General features: G+C 31.6%; 1 protein-coding gene across 1 annotated transcript in view; it reads right to left on the bottom strand.

Annotated features, from left to right (window-relative positions):
• The window catches only part of LOC127706013 (receptor-type tyrosine-protein phosphatase alpha-like), a 72,730-nt gene that overhangs the window by 4,241 nt on the left and 44,969 nt on the right, over positions 1-23,520 (bottom strand). The window contains exons 11-25 of the mRNA XM_052210407.1: positions 22,629-22,716; positions 15,960-16,027; positions 12,922-12,958; positions 12,213-12,310; positions 10,908-11,036; positions 9,400-9,548; positions 8,827-8,962; positions 6,279-6,428; positions 5,605-5,649; positions 4,322-4,421; positions 3,736-3,809; positions 2,806-2,934; positions 2,355-2,477; positions 1,636-1,772; positions 890-1,025 (exon numbers count right to left, since the gene is read on the bottom strand). Coding sequence (XP_052066367.1) covers positions 890-1,025; positions 1,636-1,772; positions 2,355-2,477; positions 2,806-2,934; positions 3,736-3,809; positions 4,322-4,421; positions 5,605-5,649; positions 6,279-6,428; positions 8,827-8,962; positions 9,400-9,548; positions 10,908-11,036; positions 12,213-12,310; positions 12,922-12,958; positions 15,960-16,027; positions 22,629-22,716 — 1,599 coding nt within the window. The remainder of the gene's footprint in view (positions 1-889; positions 1,026-1,635; positions 1,773-2,354; positions 2,478-2,805; positions 2,935-3,735; positions 3,810-4,321; positions 4,422-5,604; positions 5,650-6,278; positions 6,429-8,826; positions 8,963-9,399; positions 9,549-10,907; positions 11,037-12,212; positions 12,311-12,921; positions 12,959-15,959; positions 16,028-22,628; positions 22,717-23,520) is intronic.

The following is a 23,520-nucleotide window of genomic DNA, read 5'->3' as shown; positions in this document are numbered from 1 at the left end:
CCAATTCAACATCGTAGTAAGATCATCAAATATCGTTTATCGGTACTTATACTGACGACGTTTTTGATAAATTAAAACAGAACTATACATGTATCGCTATACATTTATGAAAACTAATGACCTTACATTCTGTCGATATTATGTACTTATATTGATGCATTGTACAAGGTCATTCATTTCGCAGAATGTTAATGACATTTTGACGCCAAATTAATTGTTATTGTCTTTAAATTAACTAGCTATCAGTAATTGCGAGTACTTTTGAGCGGTACTTTGAGATTTTTGACTTGTTTTGAGTTGATTTTGTTATTTTTAGTTACCTGCCGATCAGACGAGTCAAGACATTTCCAACTGATTTTTACAGTATGTTCCTCTGGTGTGCTGTAACATCACTGTACCAGGTTAAGGGGCAGGTTGAGCGCTTAAAACACGTTTAACCCCTACACATTCTATATGTGTCTGTCCCAAGTCAGGAGCCTGTAATTCAGTGGTTTTCGCTCGTAAATGTCTGTTGAATAAAGTTTTACTCTACTGTTGTATTATAAATCAGGCTGCTTGTATATTTCGTTTGAATTGTTGCACATCTTGTCATTTGGAGCCTTTCATAGCTGACTATACGGTATTGGTATTGCTAATTTTTGAAGGCAGTACGGTGACCGAGAGTTGCTTAAATTGGCTTCATTTTAACTATTTTGGAAATTGTCTCATTTGTAATCATACCACATCTTCTTATTAAATATTGAAGCTCCCAAAATGAACAATAATAAATTGATCAAAGTATGTCAATGGAGATAACACGTTTAAAACAAAAATACAACTTTGATACATCAATGAATTGTCCATCAGGCACGGTCAGTAATTAAGTGTTTATTTCATTCTGTGTACTTACAAAGTATGTGAAGAACTCGGGACGTCTTAATTGTAGAAGTCTCACAAGTTGGAAGATATCTGCATTATTGTCGATCTGCATGCTGGACACGGCATTGGTGAAAGCACAGAATAGTCCACAATTCTTGGCACCGTCACTACATTACAAAAAGATCAATTACAAATGATACATTAGATAAGAAATAGAGAAGTACATCAAATAACAAAAATTTCAAACTTCAAGGGAAATTCAAAACCGAAAGACTTTATCAAATGGCAAAATCCAAAGCTCAAACACATGAAACGAAAGAAATAGAACTGTCATATTCCGAGCTTGATACAGGCATTTCCTTATGTAAAAAATGATGTTAGTACATTGACAGCTGTACTAATGATAACTGAAGTTTAAAGGACGACAAAAACTGGGTTTTATAGCACTACAAGTTAACGGTAAAACATAATTTTCATCTTAGAGGTCACCAAACCGCAACCGATGTGATCGTTTTCACTTCCATTCTTTTAATTTAATCAGGATAATTTTTTTCGAGTATGGCATCGTCCCAATATGACTAGATAGGAGATCAATATCAGCAAAATATTTCAACCAGCTTTTTAACTTTCACTACTGAAACAAATAAATATTATTCTTTCCAATAGAGTTATTCTTTACCTTTCATACAATATCCTTTTCATATACTAGTACTTAAAATTATACCGTTAAAAAGAACATTTTCATGTTACAAACGAATTAATATATTTTTTTCATACCTGCTTACAACTGTAATAGGATCACTTGACATAGTTGCACGTGTTGAAATAAGGTCAGCAAGTTTACAGAGTACAGCGGGGTCAGGTATACTACTACAGATGGCTTGATACAATACTACTTGTCTCGGTTTGTCTTCCTATAACAAAATAAACATTTATATAATATATTTTCGATTTTGGTTCTTTTTTTGTTTGATGCTCATAAACCTTTATATATTTGTGTCACTTTTGACCTCAAGCGAACATATGGATTGTCATTCCAGAAACTTGTCGTGTATACCGAAATATTAATCATACGGTTTTATCAAGTACGTGTCCAGACAGTTAGACAGCTCAGAATATTAGTTAAAACATTTGTCAGTTTGTAACTGTATATTTTGAATTAGGCTTTGATGATAACATTAACAGTACATCCGCGTTTTGACTATACTGCGTCTTCACTGCTTCTTCACTGATGTTTGAAGCCAAAACAATTTGAAAGTCCCAAACGCAATACAAACGTTAAAGAGCCATTAAAAGCAAAACGGACCCCCTCTCCCCCTAAAAAAAAATAAAAATAAAAAAAAGGAGGTCAAACCCGCTCAAGGAATTAAAGCTAAGCATTAAGAGATACATTCTTTAATTTTCAAATAATATCAAAAATCCAGTTTCCCTTAAATGCCATGACCATTTATAAGTCTCATAGTTTTTAAGCAGTGTAAAAATGTTTCATATCTTACCTTTTTAGAGAGAACCATGGTTGCCTTTGTGATGTCATTTTCGACTCCTTCTCGTGCCGATATCTTTATACGAAATTGACCAATGGTAAAATTATCGCCCGATTGTGAGTACACCATGTCAGCCTTAAATAGTATAAGAATGAACATGTGGTATTATTGGTCATATAAGAATCATACATAGAAATTTTAGATAAAGATAGATATATGAAATAAACTTAACTCGTAACAAATGTGATGACGACTTAACGTAGTGCACATGTTTACCTCAACTACCTGAGTAGAAAAAACAGGGACAGCTAATTTTATTATCTTTCCCAAAAACTGATCGAAGTACGGAATACTTTAAGTATATAAAATTTGAATACCAACGCCAAAACAAAGTATACGACTGTACGCCTCATTTACGAAATACATCTCCAAATTCACTGTTAGTATAAAAATCATCGCTAACCTCGTTTGCGTTGTTAATAATTAGTACAATGGTCGAAGAGCTGTGGTCCCGTATCATTGTCCAGAAATCTTCCTTAGTATCCAATAATGGTAGCTGTGTGGTGATGTATCCAACAAATTTTGTGTAAGACTGGAATACATAATTGTAACATCTGACTATAGTTCATAACTAATGTAGCCAAAAGAAATAAAAAAAAATAATATTAAATAAATAATAATCTTTAGTTTTGCTCTCTATTAATTGGTCTTCAATACTTGAGTTTAACTTGTCTTTTATCACATTGTTATAAAAAGAAACCTTGTTAATGGTACAAAGTCTTTTAATTTCCGAACGTCCTTCTTTTGTTTACCTCTGAAAAACTTCACCCTTAGCATTGATAGCTAATTATAAGCTTCATGTAACATACTATTCCCTGTTTTCTCCGTAAAAATGTTTTCGTGGTTTCTTGTATGAAAAACCACAACCAACACAATTATCAAAACTTTACGAAGTGGAGTAAGATATAATGCATACATAGTCTCTTTTCCTTAAGACAATCGAGTATAAAAAATGTGTTAGACCTTTATGTAAACATACCGTACGTTTCAAGACGGGCTAACATAAACTTGTATTTCATTGTGATACTTGAAGGTAATTTACTATATTTCTGTTTGTTTTGTGCATTTTATATTTGATTTCGCTATTGATCGTACAAGCCACTGTAAAATATATGTACCACCATTAAAATATCTGACTTCTATTATGCATTGTTCTTCAGCACATATTATGTTTCGTAACCATCGAGTTTGATTTGTAGTTCTATATAAGCTAACGTGTTGTTAATATGTAAAATTAGCTTCGAATAGGAAAAAAGATAGTTTGAAGAAAGCAGATATCTTTGACATGTTGAACGCTATTTTAAAAGAAATTGCAGAACTTTGTAAAACTTACAGGCACTTGTACTGCATTAATATAATCTGATCTTCCTTTTCCATAGGATACGAGAAAAACTCGCTTATCATCCACTAAAAATCACAAAAGTTGTTACTTATGCAATTTACTTGAGAGTAATACAACTGACGCTTGACGACATTGATACACGTTTTTTAATTGAGAGGTATATTTGTTATGTTAGATATATTGAAAAAATCCACTTACGTTAATATTGTCATTGTTAACGTATTCTCTATAAATCAAAATTATTTGGAAGTTACATATATTTTTGCCCTTATCTTATTTTCGGTGAGTTGACGTGTCATGACGTTTACCCAACATCTCCATTAATTCATAATTGAAGTCAGGATATTAGTTTATTTTCAAGACAATCAAAAATTTAATTTGTCACAATTATAAAGTCACATGTTTTTATCATTTGATTTACGAACAGAAACTGATGGTATTGTTTGAAAAGAACATTAAATTTTTGTATCCTAATTTTAGGGTTTTCATAGTTTGAAATACACAAAATTAAAACTGTGAATATATCTCGTCTCTCTCCTCACACGAAATACTTATAAAAAAAAACAAGACAACTTACTGGGTAGAACTTCTTTGTTTCTGTTTTTCGCTAAGTTTGTTGTACTCATGGCAGCATTATATTGGTTGTGATTCTGATCACCCTTCGTCGCTTTGAGCATCTGCAGTAGAATTATGTGATTGGCATTTTTACGAACTAGATTTGTTTATGTATGTGTCTAAATTACTAGTAACCATCATTAGGCAAGCTTTAGACAAAAAATGTGGAAAACTACAAAATAACAAGTTTGGGAGCCACAAAACAGAAGGCCTAAACGGAATTGAAACATGGTAAAAGGTCAACGTCATCATAGAGATTTGTATACTAAATAGAGAATGCAGTATATGGACTAGAGACAGGAAAGAAAGTTTGTATTGAAATCAACACGAAAAGGCAGCATACATGTTAAATTTAAGAGAATAGTTTTCATTTGACACATGCTATATATTATGTAGCTGAAATTCACAATAACAGTAAAGAATTCAAGAGATTAATTATTACTTAGATATTTTGCAATGCACATGGAAACTAGCGATGTTTACAATACGGTATTATCTTTTATACATCATGAAAGAAAATAGCTTGAAATTTTCCAATCAAGGAGCCCCTGAAACATCCACACGAATCAAGTTTGAAGTCTGAGAATTGTATGCTTTAAAAAATTGTGATTTTGATGATAATCTTGAATGTTATCTATGTTATATGTAATAATTAATGAATAATGGTTTTCTACATACAAACATTACTTCAATCCGATAACATAATTCTTGAATAAAGAATAACTTAAAAGCAAAGAAGAGTATACATAATTGAAATAACATATATTGTTAATAACTATTATGAAAACTGATCATATCTATATAAAATATTAACCATGCTGTATTGTCATAGAAAACAAAGTAAACATAGCACAGCACATTCTTCTAAACGTTCTATCATCACATACAATGTAACAGTGATGTACTGACTAAGCATAACCAATCAAGTCATTCTTCTTTGATGTAACGTAACTTTAGCAAACCACGAAAGCATTTACTTCTTAACTTTATTATGAAACGATGAACTGAGTATGAACATGAAGAATGAACTTAAAAAGCCAAGAAGAAAAAATAATGAATGTTATAAAAAGGTACATGCAAGAAAAATAATGCATTTACTGATTAGTTCATGTAAAAATGCATAAAACTCATAACTGTAAACCAATACTCCTCTTCAGAATGGACAGTGCACTTTATTTACAATCAAATGATTTCTTATAAAAAATCAAAGAAAATAAAATTATATAAGGAGATGTTCTTACTTACTGAAGATGAAAGACCCTTTATTTCTCCTACATGTTGTTCGAGTTCCTGAATAACGTTTAATTCAAACATATAGTTGATTTAAACAGATGTCCATGAAGTTGAAAATAACAATCTCATAAACATGTTTAAATATTCCGAAGATACTGTATAAACACACGATTCTTCGAAGTGTCATCCATTTTCGATGCAACATTTAATGTTGTTGATAAATATATTATATTCCTTAATATATATTAAGTAATGTTTGTATATCAGTCTTAGAATGTATTTATCATTTCAGTGTCGTGTATTCTGAAGGTATAACGTTAAACACTACAGGTGTGTCATTATCTATTGTCTTTGATTCTTTAATGAAATAATATTGAAAGTAACAGAGAAGATACATTTACATCACAAAAAGTCAGCAACGTGTCACTTGATGTGTAGGACAAATTACATAAATAAATATGGGCTTTATATTAATACACCAGATCTGATTGGGAAACATCGACATGTACTAAAATAACTACTATACAAGTCGGAAGTTTTGACTTGGCAAGTTTAACAGTCTTTGTTTTGACAGTCTATTACCTATTAGGTACATTGAATGTTCGTCGTTGGGTTGTTGTCTCATTGGTATATACCCAATACGTCCTTTTATTTATTACATGTTATATAAACTGATGATTGTTTACCTTAAATTCTTTGTTAAGCCTTTGATGATTGAGCGGTCTGTGATCAGTCAGAATACTCTGCCATACTTCACTGAACTTGTCCTTTCGAATCTTTGTTTCTTTCATTGTGAAAGCCTCTAGTAGGGCATAGTGCAAACACACGTACTGATCCTTTTATAGCAAAAAATTAAGAGAACAAAAAATTCTAATGACAATGAAGAGGGTATGATCAGGCCACATATTTGGTAGGTTGAATTCGAAAATGAAAAAAAATATTATTAATCTCAACATAAAATCTTTAGATGTATATGAGACATTACTCCTTCAGGTAAAAGTATTACGATTTCTTCTTACATATGTGATGTAGTCATTCAAACTATTTTCTTCAACTGAATGCAAACCTGCAAATTATCTACTAAATGAGCTTTCTTTTGAGATCATGAAAGTAATATCTAGAAATGTATATTAGATCAAATATGTCAATTTCAATATAGAAATAAGGAAATGTGGTATGATTGCCAATGCGACAATTACTCCCCCCCCCCTCAAAGTTCAGATGTGGATGTAAGTAATTGTAGGCAACTGTACGGACTTCAACAATGAATATAAAGAGGTTATTTTGATAGATATAAATCAGTCACCAACGTTTCATAAATCTGCTCAGAGCACTTTTGAGTTATTTTCAGAAAAGTGGAAAATCACCCTTTTTTTATGAATAAAATCTCATAACTCAGAAATTTAAAAAACAAAAATTATATAATTTATAAATATCGAAAGAGAGCTTACGTCAATAGATATAAACAATTGACCAAAGGTTCTTGCAAATTGGTGAAAATGTATTTGATTTCTTGTCAGAAAACTGGAAAAATCCCTTTTTTTTTAATGAATAAAACCCCATAACCCGGAAACGTTAAATCTAAAATTTATAAAATCGAAAGGGAGCTCACGTCAATAGATTCAAATTGATAAAAGCGTTTTTGAATTATTGTCCGACATGCTGACGACGGACGAACAGACGGACAGACTTACAGACAACGATATACCATAATACGTCCCGTAAATGGCGTAAAAAAAAATCAATACCGTATAGTCGGCAATAAAAGGCAAATAACAATTAAATTGAGAAAATTACCGTCATAATTTCTAACAAATAATTTTTGAAAAAACAAATATGACAGACATGAACTAACGATTACTACTGAACTACAGGCTCCTGACTTTAAACAGTCACATATAGAATGTGCGTGGAAGGATTAAACTAGTTTGCTGGCGCCAAACCCTCCTCCTAACCTGGGACAGGGGTGTAAAAGTAGAACATAAGAACAAGTTTACGACATCAAAGGGACATAACTAATGAGCTTTATGCATTAAGTGTCCATATTCATATATCAGTAAAATCAATAAAATTATCAATTGTTTTAAAGGCTTGAATAATTTTTAATATTTTTGAAATTTGAAGGGGGCCAAGTTATGGTTCTTATCATACCTGCTACTTCACCTTGAATATTGCAATTAATATCTTATTTGTTTTATCAGTTGATAAATCAAGTGTGTTCATGCAACACATTTTCTGATAATCATAACTGTCATTGACATGAGCAATGCCCGAAATGCTAAGACTGCACAGCAAAACTGCGAGAAGATCCTGTTAGTTTAGAGAATACATGACTATATCTATGCCAAAGTCGTATTGAATGAGGATGCATTTTTATAAACATGCACGATTTAGACAAATCTTGAATGTAATCGAAAAAATATTGCTCGACTACTTTTTATCTATAGGACACAACGACAAATATCTCACATTACACATATTTATCTTTGTATTCATTACTCTCGATTTAATAACAAGGTTTTGATAAGAACATTACAGCTAAACCTTCCGAGAAACCTGTGTTCATCCCCAGTTTGTCTGTGATTCGTAGACTATATTGATTAACATCTAAAGAATAAAATCACATTACCGCCTATAATGAACTTTGATACAAATGAACTTTTTCTAAAACAAGCTTCGATAAAATAAACAGAAATATTCAATACAACCAAATTGTAGCTACCAGATAATATAATCGAACTATGAACTTTTATGTGACAGATCATTTGGTGTACTTAAATAATCAGAACGTATGATTAAGTAATTCTTAGTATTAAGGACGGGTACTTATATGTTTCTATTTGCTGACCATACAATAACATTCTATACAGGTATTGCGTGATGTCTAATTACTTTGTTTAATTTGTCAACGTATTTTATGGAGTAACACGACCGGTGTCACATCATGCACATGTGGAGCAGGATCTACTTACCCTTCCGGAGCGCCTGAGATCACAACCAGTTTTTTGTGGGTTTCGTGTTGATCAGTCTTTAGTTTTATGTTGTGTTTTGTGTACTGTTGTTTGTCTGTTTGTCTTTTCTGTTTGAGTCGTGGCGTTGACAGTTTATTTTCGACTTAAAAGTTTAAATATCCCTTTGGTAACTTTCGCCTCTCCTATACAGACTGTCGTGCATATAACATTGCGAGACATTATTGTAAACGAACTACATAGTTTGAATTATATAAGTTCTTACAGAGGTTTGAATCATATTCATTCGGCTGTATCTCATTTTCTTCAGAAATTTGAAAATGTCAAGAAACTTTGTAGTCCGCCCTTCTTCCAACAGAGCATCAAGAGCAATGTAAGTTCCTGTTCTTCCAATACCAGCACTGCAATAAAACCATTACATACCAAAACGTCAATAAAAGATCAAATACTGCACTTTTTTTGATATTTTAAAATTCAAGGATAAAATTATTTTAAAGAGCAATGTCAATTTAAATTGGTCAATATTAAGTACTCAGGTGTTGCAAATAAAACCTGAATATTTTGCGTTTTTTTTAAATAAGAATTTAGTAAGTAAATATTTTTCTACGTATTGAATTATTGTGTATGTTTAATATGCAATAATGACAGTTAGGCGTGTGTCTTAATATGCGGTAGATACCAATAATGCAACTGCATATTATAATTCAGTTTAATACTAATGCAGTTGAATTATTGGTAACGATTAACAATATATTTTAATACTAAAAAAGTTATTATGTACAAAGAAAAAATCTATGTGTATTTGTATGATTTTTCAACTTTCGAAATAACTTTTTACCTGCAATGAACCAACAAAGGCCCTGAATGTCCAGCTTTGGTATCAGATATCACATGTCTATGAAACAGAACAAGATACAAAGGATCTGGAGTTCCATGATCTGGCCAAGCTGTGAAATGGTACTGAGTCACTTTACGCTTTTTGCCACTCTAACAAAAGGATATACAATGATTTAGTGATATCGCGTAATTATAAATTCGTTTCCCCTTTATGGCATCTGCTTTATGTGTTTGCAGTGTCCTTTTCTTCAGAACTGTATGTCATGCATTTTGTGTTTTATCGGCTGTTGAAACCGTTACCAAAAATATATTTTAAGCGCCTTAGGGTATTTGCTTGTATCTCAGAGATATCAAAACGCCTATAGAATTTAAGAAATCTTTTAATTATCATAATGTCATAATATCAAAACTAGCTTAAGAAGTGTATTTTGCATTATTATATAATATTTATGTATATTAAAATGTTTATCTGTTTGAGCTATGACACAAGAACTTATGTTTTATTATGACATTTGAATAAGTCAAGGGAAAGTGTATTTGTTATCTGTCAATTAAATATGAAACGCTATATGATTATCTTTTGAACAAAACACTATCGTGACCAATCATGTTTTACATCTTTGATAAAAGCCATATTTGGTTTGACGGTTTAAAAAGTAAAATAACAAAAATACCGAACTCCGAGGAAAATTCAAAACGGAAAGTCCTTAATCAATGGCAAAATCAAAAGCTCAAACACATCAAACGAATGGATAACAACTGTCATATTCCTGACTTGGTACAGTCATGTTATAACATTGCTATTTCAGAATGACTTTCACGCCAACAATTCATAACAGTGTCAATATATGTTTTAGTCTTTAAATAAACAATGCATTTTTGTTAATTTCCACTTGAAACGGAACACTTTAATTAAGAGATAACTGTATTGTATTTGAAGCTTTGCGGACGTCCATCGGTAGTTTTACTGTCGCAAATTGGGTTTACCTGGCGACGCGTAGCGGAGACATGTAAACGGATATTTGCGACAGTTAAACTACCAATGGACGTCTGCAAAGCTTCAAATATAATACAGTTATCTCTATTTTAATGCAAAATAAATACATAATTCAATTTTAGTCATTATTTCAGTGTAAAACATTTTCATTAAATAAATAACATCGTAATATGAAATTCGACATTCCATTAGATTTAGAAAATTGCTAACTCGTTATCCAATTCATCTGTTTCGTGATCATGTTCTTTTCTTTTTTGTATGATTATTTTGAAATGTTAAAATTACCTTCAAGTTAAAAACAGTGATTCCTTTGGTATCTACTGTGTCTTTTTTGACAAAACAAAGGAGGTTACCTAACTAATGTTACCTCCTTGATTATACAGGTAATTATATTACATGCTTATAGCCTTCATTTCAAGTGTCTAGTTTATTTATCGTTTTGCCAGGTTGAATGAAAACAACAATGGTGCATGTGTGTCATCATATATTACCCAAATCATCCAACAAAATACCTTTTTGTCTTCAATTGTTATTTCTCTTGTGACATATGCTGTTCTTTCCTTTTCAACGTTCAGACGGAGACTCAGATTTCCATGGACCATTTGTTTACCACCAGCAGGCCAGTATTGTACACATTTATTCTAATCACGAGGAAAAAGAAAACAGATGGTAATAACATGCATGTATATCAAGACAGACAATGAGCAATTTTAAATGCATATTTTATATAATCATCTACTAGTCTGTTATATTTTCTTTATAGTTTTCTGCATTCTTACATTTATTGAACTAATGGGTTAATCACGCCTGTAGTTCTTGCTGTTGATAGACTTCAGAAATTTCGAAAGTTTGTAAATGTTGTTGTGTTTTAGTTGCCATAAAATTAAAATATACAGTAAAAAAAACTGTTGAATATTGATTTTAACAAATACATTATATTTACGACTAGATGCTGATACCGGCTGTAAAAATGTTGGAAGTCATAGATATTTATGAACGTGTAAAAGTAACTTTTCTGTTAATTCAAGGTAATATCTGACATTTTTCTGAATGAATATATAGAAAAATGGAATTTTTGTTTTTTGATACTAACTTTATCAGCAAGAATATCAATCGAGTCCGCTAGGGCAAGCTGATATTCGAGCTGGTAAAGTCAGTACATGTATCAATAAAATAAATGCCATTAATTTTTTTATTGACAATTTGTCTGAACAAAATGTATTTTGGTTGAGAAAATTGAATAGAATGAAAAAGGTCGTTCAACTATTTTTACGAGCGCGTACGAAACGTTGAGGTAGTTGTATGAATGAAGTCATGTGCATCATATTGATAAATTTTCTCGGATGGACATGAACAAGTATCGATATTTTCAAGTATGAGGTCCTGGCCTTGATCTTGAAAAATATTAGGCAGAAGGGTCAGTCGATAAAAGAATATATGGAGTATACATCAACGAGACAGTACCTCAACGATACACAAATAATAAAAAAAAGAATAAAGAGATAAAAATAAAGTCTTCAAAAATACACAGGTGTTTGTACGATCGCCTTCAAGGTTTAGGACATTGTGAATAAACTTAAAAGAGAAAAGAGATCTCCCATTGACTTTTATCTTTTATCTCTCGATTATGTGTATAACGGTTTGTTGAAAATCTCAAATAATGAAGTTTCATTTAAAGTATTATTTTTTTAATTTTAAATGACAACACAATTTACAACATGGTTTGATTAATGCTAGCATATATACAGGTAACACGTTTGATCATTTGCATTTTTGTATAGTTAAACAATATATTATATCATAAAACTATAATGTACCTTAATACCTTCTACCAAATTCGTTAACATTACAATTTGATCAATATTTTCCTGCCATATCATTTTCCAGTGATCCCCCACTGTGGTTTTGATCGGACCTGTAAATAAGACAATTATGTTTCAATATAGTTACATGTATGTGTATGCAGTGTTAAATAATTTACACCGCACAATACCATGATGTAACTTTTTTAGCAATAATTTTGGTCATTGGGACGTTACTACTTCGTAGTTTAAAGTTTACCTTCAACTAGAATTGATTGAACATTTTTTATGAACGAACACTTCTACTTCAAGACAAAGAATTCTCAATATTCTCCGCCAAACCTTCAACAGTCCCAACTTTAGGTCTACATGATTCGATAATTTGATAAAATACAATTCAAGGCTTTCTCATCAACTTTATTTGAACTTTGGTGTATTGTTGTCTCATTGGATATCATACCACATCTCGTTATTTTTATATAAAGTAATCTTGAAAATGATACCTTTTTGGTGTTATTTACTTTTTGATTGATTTGTTTGTTTTTTTTTCATTTGACGATAATTATCTTAAGTGTGGTTATTTTTTATGTCGTCTGTTTCATTCGATTTAATTTATTTATATGTATGTATGTGTGTGTGAATAAATGATACTTTGATTTGTTTATCTTAATTCATATTCTAAGAATTATTTCAAACGTTGTTCAACAAAACAAAGACTGTTTACCTTGACACGCAATGTAGCATCTTTCCTTTTCAAACCCCTATATAAAAGACATGTATATCTAATTGAAGTATCTATAATTTATATACACACTGTATAAATGTTAGAAAAAATTATATACCTATATGGAGTTATTTTCTTTCAGAACGATAGGTCATTCTTTCGAAGAATCAACCCGGACAATACCATGTTTCAATGAAATATGCTCCAAGGCATTAAATAATTACCTGTGTGAGGTCATTATTTTCCTTGATAAAAATGCAAACTATAATTTACTTCAAAATTATATTCGTCTGATAGTTTCTGTTGCCGATTTGGGAATTTATTTTTCAAAGTTCAATCTATGATAGGTGTAACAAAATCGTCATTGCCCGAATTTTAATTTTAGAAACAAATAATGTGAAGTTTTGTTAATTTATCGCTACATTAGGGACCGGTCAAAATTTCTCAACGCATGGGACCGGTGCAAAACCAAAATGAACTGTAAAAAAACTTGAAGTCCCATGGTTATGCAAGTGAAGAAAAGTTTATGTCCCATTCTATTTTGCAACAAAAAAAGTTGGTGTCCCATGCTAATTCATACAGTATAAACTCGCATAAAGTCCCTCAAACCAATGTGCCAGACAAGCATACATGTACATCATTCAAATAATGCCCACATTCTTTATTTAATTTTTTGAAGTTATTATCTGAGGTTATTTTTTTTTGCGATTTGTTTACTTTTTCTTGTCCCGCCAATTTTGTTGTAGAGAAATTAGTTATTTTCAAAAATCTTTTTGCTCTCTGGCCATGCTAATATTTATTACTTGTCCAGGTTTAGTTTTATGAACAAAATTCTTGCCCTGCTATAATATAATCAGAAAACTTATATATATATCAAAACTTAAAATGATAATTTATTTTTAACTAAAATGTGTATAAACATCAAATTAAATACTTACTTAATTATTTTGATTGTTTTCGTGTTCATCAAATTACAAGAAAATCTCAATAACAGACATTTGGTTTACTTTTATAAATTTTTACTTGGATGGAGAGTTGTCTCATTGGCACTCATACCACATCTTCTTATATCTATTTGGACCTGCAAGGAATTTGGAAATATATACTACATTCAGATTGTATTACCAGTACATGTGCTTTAACTGACTCTTTATTTATAGGAGGGATGGGCCAGTTCATTCTAATTTTTACTGAATTTTATATTTATTTGTGTACATGTAATTTCACATGATTTTAATCAAGTAACCATATCTATTATTTTTGTCGTCCTGTTACACTAAAAGATTCTTTCTAATGCAGTTTGTTACTTCATCTTTCCTGATACATGATACTTATAAATGCACCAATCACTCTGTGTTATAATTTTCAAAATTTATTTGAATGAATATCAAATTATTAATATGAGTATAAAAGCTAAATCTTACTCTTGGTTTTAATTTAGAAGCATGGAAGGAACAAAGTAAATCTGACTTTAAATTGTTTAATTTCTGATGTCTTTTTAAAATAACCTTAGATTTTCATTTAATTGGGCCATTATGTCATGTATATACTGTTCTTACAATATGCCAAATTTTAATTCATTTGGAGATCTACTGTTTTTAAATAGGCAAATTATATAATTGTTTTCAATAAATGATGATTGACAAAGATAGAGATTATCATTTTCTTTTCAAAATATTTAAGATTTTTATAGACCTTCACAAGTGAAAAAAAGTCAATGTCCCATGCACATTCAACTTGAAAAAAATCAGGTCCCATGGAAATTTTGTTTTAAAAAAGAGCATGTCCCATGCGCCTTTGCACCGGTCCCATGCATTGAGAAATTTTGACCGGTCCCTTACAGAGACATTATCATATATGCGAGATGAATTTTAATGTTAAACTTTCATAACACTTTAAAATAAAGCCAGATTTAACATATTCGTGTGTAAGATTTTGAAAATCTTATTGATTCACACTGAATAGGTTGATTGATTATGGTTACTTAACGTCCAGTGGCAAATATTTCATGCATGTTCAGGACGATACACACTGGATAGGAAATCATACTGTGACCAACATGTATTGATATACGTTTTCGTGTAACATGTACATGTATCACGATTTTGTGACCCCTTCGTGTCAGTTCTTGTTAATCAAATGATTAACTAATAAAATATTCTTATATTCTATTGAATAACATTCACGTACCTCATAATGAGGGCGGGTGGGGGGAGGGTATATAATTATATCCTGATTATTTGTTAAACAATGTATTGCTATTCAAAAGAAAATCATTATGAATATTTCATTCGATTCAATTAAAAATTGTTGAAAAAATAATAACCTTTCCGCGATAAAATGTCATTACAAATATACAAAAAAAAAAATCATAGCACCTCCTCCTTTCCATAAACTAAGTTGGTACAATAAATTACTTACAAAGTGTCTTGTCTTTCATACACCGTTATCAGATGGTAACAATTCATTTGTGTCTTACTTCATGCAGTTACAGTAATATTTTATATTTTAATATTGTGTATAGAAAATAATTTCTAAGGTTTATATCTAGATTAATTAGTGAGTTTTATTTCACATTCTAAATGAGCCGTAGGGTGTATAAAAACCTGAACGCATTAGACAGGAATATCCCACTTTAGTGTGGTCGGTAAAATAGGATGCTAAATTTTGCAAATCTTTATAAAAATAATATTTTTCTGACGGTATATAAGTCAGATAATGCATATTTTAAGGTTTTTCTTGTCGTAGAACACACCTCGGGGTGTCAGGATTGCCCAAAGAAAGACCTCCCTACGGTCGTTTGATCAATCCTGACACCCCGAGGTGTGTTCTACGACAAGAAAAACCTTAAAATATGCATTATCTATAACTTAAACAGAGATTAATAAAATAAAAGAAAAACAATTTCAATTGGATACATGAATCTTAATTTATCAACATAACTCTCTACGTGACCCTTCTGTTTTGAAAAAGCGGAAAAAAAATAAAACCATTGAAAACACATTTTTACCGTTAGAATTATGTCATACTCTACTTACATCAATATAGTTTGCATTAATATAATCAGACCCTCCATCGGATTTCAATATGACTCTTGTGCGGTCATCTAAAAGAGGCAATTTTTGTTTCAGTTATAGATTAAACAAAATGTACTATTTACTATAATATTACAACAACTGTTCGCTAATTTAATCTACATTTCCATTCTTGTAAAATATAAACATTTTTAAATACCTACAAATGATGTACATTAAGTCCGACATGTCACCAGCAAAAAACTATTTTCCAATCCGGAGTATCTTACTGTGTTTAACGAAAACAAGCCTGTATTTCAAAGATATCAGAGGAGAGGATACAAGAAGAATAAGTGTTTGTATCGATCGGTCCTTTGCAACTGGTTTTATAGATTGCTCTTATGGTGTCTGTAACACCACTGTCACATGTTGAAAGGAGGGTTTTGCGCCAGCAAACATGTTCAATCCAGCCACATTATGTATGTAGTCTAGTCAATTTAGTGAACAACCTGCAACTAATTGCAACACAAAGTTTTTCTCTGAAAAACAAGTCTGCTACTATCTATGAACAACATACTAAAAATGTACAAAATTATATTTTGCAGAAAGTGGTGTAATATTAATAAAACTTTTTTGTAGTAAAAGTAAGGTTATACGAGTTGCTTCCCCTTATTTGCAAAAGTTGAAAATAATAAAATTATACAAAAAATGTTCTGTATTTTTTTAAACAGTTGTATAATACGATACAATACATAATTATCTCAATTTAAAAGAAAATATTACAAATGAATCACTTTCCTCTCTCAAAATTTGTATATTTGAATAAAGATATAGACCGAGATTATGTTCTGCAATTTTACAATCCAAGAATCTTATTCTCCAAAACAATGTTGGTGTATAACCTACAATTGGTAAATTGTACTAAATTAAATTAACCATCTTTGTCACAACCTTGCTCGATATTAGAAAGAATTCTGCCACTGTGTTAAAGGCACCGACAGTTGTTTTTTTTGTTTTTGTTGGGGGAGGGGTCCTCGAAACACATGTTTTGTCCTTTATAAAAATAAATGTTAATGCAAGACGTAATTTTTGAAATTCAAAGTCTTTATTGTATTTTTCCCCACAACTTTATAAAGAAAACAATCATTTTTTTTTTCATTTCCCTTCTGGAACAAACATGTTTAGATTTAGAATCCAACAATGTATTTCATAAAAAAATAAGAATGATGAGTGTTAAATGATTTTAATGTTTAATATTTTTCAAAAATGAAAATGTCAGGCTCCTCGAAGCAAATAGCTACTCATGTAATTAGCGACAATCTCAGTACTCACAGACCATATAAGTAAAGCTTTGGCTTTGCAAGCTGTTTTTGGATGTAACACTGATTCTCACTTTTCACTTTGGTTGCTAATCGGATGTGTACTGATTTATATTTTAGTCGGTGCGAACAGTATTTATTCATCAACTGTAATTAGCTTTGAACTGATTATGAAAACTCAGTGTATTTTTGTTAATTGGTTTTCATGCTCCGCGCTGATCTTTTTGAGTCGAGCCCGTTCCAACTGAGTTTTACAATTTGTTCTTATGGTGTGTGCTATTTCAAAAGTGTTCCTAATTATGGGAGGGTTGAGTGCTCGCAAACATGGTTAACACTGCACACTATGAATATCATGATCACAAGTCAGTGACCCTTTATTACTTGTTGGTTATTGTTTGCTGTCTGCCACATTTGTTTTCCCGTTTATTGTTTTAAAATTAATCAGGCCTTTGAGTTTCTCGTTTGACTTGTTTTATATTTTGACGATGAGCCAGAGTTGTTTACATCCACACCCACATCATTGTTATGTCTTGTGGAAAGTTTTCTCATTGGCAATCATACAAAATCTTCTTATGTTTTTAAAGTGGGGAGATTTTACAATAAATCATAGTTTCACTGGCAAGCGATCAAACTACCAAGAGATCACTGATAGAGTTTAGTGGACCTCAAAAGCTAAACATTTATATTCGTGTGGCATGAGGTGTTTTTTTTTCAGATTTCTTTTTTTAGTTTCGTTCAAATGAGTTGAATACAGGTCAGTTTTCCAGAAGCAGGAAACGGCGTCTTTAACATTGATATTTCTGTAATAGAGTATATCTATTAATAAAAAGAGATGTGAGGTTTTTAAGGTCAATGAGAAAGCAACCCATACGACTAACAAAAACCAACAGACATACTTTCAGATTAGACATGACTATCTAAATGCTATCTCTGGCCATAAGTCGCCCACAGACACTACAAATTTTAGTTTATTCTCAGATGATGCATGATCTTTTTTTTACAGTTCCTAGGCTAAAGCTGATTACCTTTTATTAAATTAATTCAATGAGATATCTAAGAAGGATTTTGGTAATGCTTTACTTTATATAATATATATATCTTTGACCATAATATTTTCATATAGCAGACAACCCATGTTAGTTTATTGTCATTTTTTATTTCCATTTCTCACAATGTTAAATTTTTTCTCTAAAAATTACGTTTTACCCAAGAATTACAATTTTTTTAAATACTAATAACTATAGGACTTCCTACGATAAACATCAGGTAGTATTTTCTATTTTCTATTTAGATCCCAATTCGAAAGTTTTGACCATCAATAACCGAGATTTTTTCATTTCCAGTTTTCCTAGTTTTTCTCTCTTAAAACATATATTCAACCAAAATTACCCAAATATAAATATTGATAACTAAAGGACTTCACAAAATAAACATAAAATAGTATGTTTTTTTTCTATATAGATAAAATTTCAAAAATATTAAACATTAACAACGGAGAGTTTTAACGTTTTCAGTTTTCAGCGTTTTTTTCACTAAAAATCACTCATTTCACCTCAAAATCACTTCAATATGAATAATAAAAACTAGAGGACTACATATTAGTCTATTAAGATAAGGTTTCCTGTCTTCAACAAGCTTTAGGTCTAAAAATATAACCATAAATAACAATTTTTCTTCTTTTCCAGTTATCAGCATTTTTGCTCTAAAAACCACATATTTCACCCAAAAATAACCTTTTCCTAAAATTTTATCAATGTATACTTTTAACATGTTGTTAGAACAAGTCTATATTATAATTTGCACTAAAAATACATTGTGTTGCAATTAGTTGCAGGTTGAGTGATTTTAGAGCTAAATTGACTAGGCTAATGTGCCTGTCCCATGCAAGTCAAGAGCCTGTAATTTAGTGGTTTTCGTATGGTCTTGTTTATCATTTTTGTATTTCGTTAATGGTTTTGTAGATAAATCAGGCCATGAGTTTTCTCCTTTGTGTTGTTTTCCATTAGTTATTTCGGTTATTTATAGCTAACTATACGATATGGGCTTGCTCATTGTTAAAGGCCGCACAGTGACCGAAAGTTGTTAACTTCTACGTTATTTGGTCTCTTGGGGAAAGTTGTCTCACTGATAATCACACCACATCCTCCAATTTTTACAAGGATTAGCATAGTGTAACAATTTGATACTGATTAAAAGAGCAACTGGAAAAAAAAATAAAAAATAAAAGAACAGAGTTCCAATGTCCCCTGCGTTTCACATATTTTATATTTCCAGGGGGCATAACTCTTTAAAAAACAGTCGGTCATCCACCATTATAAAACTTGTCCGAGATATTGCTGATCTTAACTAAAGTATAAGTTTTATAAAAATCTGGCAAGAATTGTACCCGTGAGAGCGCTAACGAGGCTATTATCAATAAATTTAATATTTCCAAGGGACATGACTCTTATAAAACAAGTCGATCGGCCACCATTATAGAATTTACCCGAGATATTGCTGATATTAATCTATAGTATAAGTTATATAAAAATCTGGCAAGAATTGTACCTGTGAGAGCGCTAACAAGACCGGACGGACGGACGGACACACGGACGGACGCACGGACGGACGCCCGGTATTTCCATGTCCTCCGCAACGCGTTATGCGTATAATGACACAATTTAATAACGATGAAAGAGCAGATGAATAAAAGCTAACAGTGGTATACCGCTGTTAAAAAGTCATAAATCGATTGAGAGAAAACAAATCCGGGTTACAAATTAGAACCGAGGAAATCACATCAACTATAAGAGGAAAACAAAGAAACAACAGAAACACTGAAGTGCAACAAAAACAAACGCCAACATACACAGAAACGAACTATTTGATAACATCTGCCATATTCCTGACTTGGTACAGGACATTTTAAGAAAAAAATATGGGTTGAACCTGGTTTAATGGCTAGCCAAACCTCCCGCTAATAAGGCAATGTTAAACATATCGCTAAAATAACAACACTACGTGGCAGAAATACAGCAGATGAACGATTTGTTTGAATAAAAAGAATTAAACAACAGTGCCTTGAAGGGCATGAAAAGCGTGTCTACACCTTTCAATTAAGTGGTTAAAAAATGACATAGAGTGTTCTTGTGATCGTTAAATACTGTATCGGACCTCTGCATCATAAAATCGTCAAAATGTTAAATGCATAACAGTAGATGTGTAGGACTCTAAAGTGCGATGGTACTCTAAAGTGCGATGGTCACGCTAAAGTGCGATGGTCTACGCTAAAGTGCGATGGTGCCAGACGCTAAAGTGCGATGGTTTTTTGATTTTTAAATCGCGATGATATGACACGCTAAAGTGCGATTTTATGACACGCTGAAGTGCGATTTAATGACACGCTAAAGTGCGATTTGATGACATGCTAAAGTGCGATTTTATGACACGCTAAAGTGCGATGGTATAGCAATAAGTTCAGACAATTGTTTTTTTTTTGTTGTGTTCCTATCAATTTCTTTGTTAATTGTTTTTGACAGATTATAAATCATGCCGTTGTCTTTCTCTTTTAAAATGTTTTCTACTGGTCATTGCATAGCCCTATATGACTTGCTATGCGTCGTAGGCTTAGACTCCACGTTGATGGCCGTACGAATTTAAGTTGCAACATTAACGACATTTGGTGTTGGGTGGATAGTTGTCTCATTGACAGTTATATCACATCTTCTTATTTTCATTTAATGTACGATAGTTGTTAAAAAAAGTGAAATGACTACATTGCAGTAGCTAGTATTAACTTTATGAACCCGGCTGTTTCAAGCCAATAAACCTACAGCTGTAATTCAGTTGTTGTCGTTTCGTTGTTGCTGTATTTCATATTTGTTTTTCGTTTATTATTTTGTATATAAATCAGGCCATTATTTTTCTCGTTTGAATTGTTTTACACTGGTCGTTTTGAAGCCCCTGTAAACAAAAATTAGCCGAATTAAGTTAACCTCTTCCAGAACCGACCAAAATGTTCCTCGGATTGGGATCATTTGGTTTCTTTTTTCTTTTTTCTTTTTAGCTGTCTAATAAAACCCTGGACAAACATTCTTGTTTTCCGACATGTGAATGACTTCGTTTGTAGAAACGGCGTGTAATGTCAGAATGATTTTAAACTTAGCTAACTTCCTTATTTTCGTAAACAATCGCACTTTCGCGGAAAAACGCATTTTAGCGTATTGAGGCATCGGACTTTAGCGTGTTCCATTGAATAGCACAGACCATCGCACTTTAGCGTAACGAACCATCGCACTTTAGCGTAGACCATCGCACTTTAGCGTGACCATCGCGCTTTAGCGTCCCCATCGCACTTTAGAGTCTTACAGATGTATGAACAATTCAATGAGACAACAATCCAGTGATATCATAAAAAAACCCAGTACTATCAGTATGAAAGATATTCAAAGCTTTAAGGTGGGAACATATTTTTAAAACATAATTATGTTTTTTATGTGTTTTTGATTTTTTTTCAACGGCCTTGATTTGACGTCAAAAGTCTATCAATTCTTAGAATTGAGCAGACTCACTTTTTCTCCAACAAATATACATATATATGTTATCTTGCAGATAGAGTATTTTCTCAGAGACAAGTGCATTTGAAATAAAGATAAAATAAGATATATACAATGTAACAATAACAAAGGTAACAAAAACAGTATTAAAACAGGGAACAATAGTCATTGATAACTATAGAAGCATACATGTAACAAATATAAATCATTTGTTTAAAAACAATTGTAAACGGTTTTTCTCCTTCGAAACGAGGGACTGCAGTAGAGGGAACACTTGTAATTTTGGAAATAATTTGCATTGTAAAATTACAATTTCAATACATGATTCATTAGTTGTTTTTTGGCTTTGAATAAGCTGGCTGTACCTCCGAGTACTCTCAGATCTCTACTTAGTTTCTGTTTGATTTTGCGGCGATGTATATATACACTGCCACGTCCGGTCTATACCTTTGTTACTTGTTTTTCTGATTTGTATAGTTTTGATGAGTTAAGCCCTTTTCAACTGTTTTTTTATTATGTGTTCATATGTTGTGATGTTACACATCTGTCCCCGGTAAGAGGGAGAGCTGGGCAACCGCAAACATGTGCCTGTCCCAAGTAAGGACCCTGTAATTCTGCGGTTGTTTTGTAAATATATCAGGATTTTAGTTTTCTCGTTTGAATTGTTTAACATTTGTCACTTCGGGACCTTCTAAGGCTGACTTTTCGGAATGTGTTTTGCTCATTGTTGAATACCGTACGAAAACCTTTGTTGTTAATAGTGTTGTCTCATTGGCAATCATACCACAACTCCTTATTTTTATATTGATGCGAATCCAGAGACAATTGTTTTTACTTACATGGAAATGTTGTTTTAAATCTGTTTTTCGGCATATTATCCTCCGACTGTGCATGAGTAGTGGGATGTTCTGCTACGTTCGGTATGCTCTTATGAAATATAAAATTAAATTGAAATGAGATTTAAATCAAAGAATTATGTTAAACCTTTATACTTTATACTTATAGTCCAATTATAAAATCGAGATTGTACCCAACAGGAGAAACAGATTAAAAGGACCAAGCAGTCAACAAATTGATTCAATACTATACTATACTGAGTAAATATTAAAAAAAGAGTTTTGAAGTATATACAAATGCCACAGCAACTTAATTATTTTTATTTGATGAAAAGGGGCGGTCAAATGTGTGGTAATACGATAACAACCCTTCGACATAAATAAATAACTGAAGACATATAGAGGTCTACACACAGCTTTACAGTTTTACAGTAGCTTGTGGGGACGTCCGGCCTCTTAACTTTTGTTAATAAATAAAACAGACTATTACAGATTTATCGTTACAATCAAATAGCTAACAAAACATCATTATGATAGGACATCAGACAAAACTGACGTATTCCTGTCTTGGGATTTTCACATGAAAATGTGTTGGGGTTAAATTAGTCTTACTAAATTTTGCAGATCTAAAATATGAACCTTGCAGACATCTAAAGGGAGAACACAGGTGTTTGCTGTTCGACATTAATCTCAGTTAAATTTAGAAAGTGAACGATATTTGATCTCTTCTTTAGACATTTCATAACATCTCGGTCTTTTTCAATATCAAAAGAATCAAATATAAACCATATTTGTCCCGTGTCAATAACAAGGAATGGTGCTATTAATATTAGCGATGTTAATCTAAATTTATTTGATACGAAAACTTTAATTAAATATTTCCCAAGTACATTTG

Source organism: Mytilus californianus, unplaced genomic scaffold (assembly GCF_021869535.1).
Source record: "Mytilus californianus isolate M0D057914Y unplaced genomic scaffold, xbMytCali1.0.p SCAF_6, whole genome shotgun sequence".
Taxonomy (NCBI): domain Eukaryota; kingdom Metazoa; phylum Mollusca; class Bivalvia; order Mytilida; family Mytilidae; genus Mytilus; species Mytilus californianus.
The sequence above is the reverse complement of the archived record's forward strand: the minus strand, read 5'-3'. Positions and strand labels throughout refer to the sequence as shown.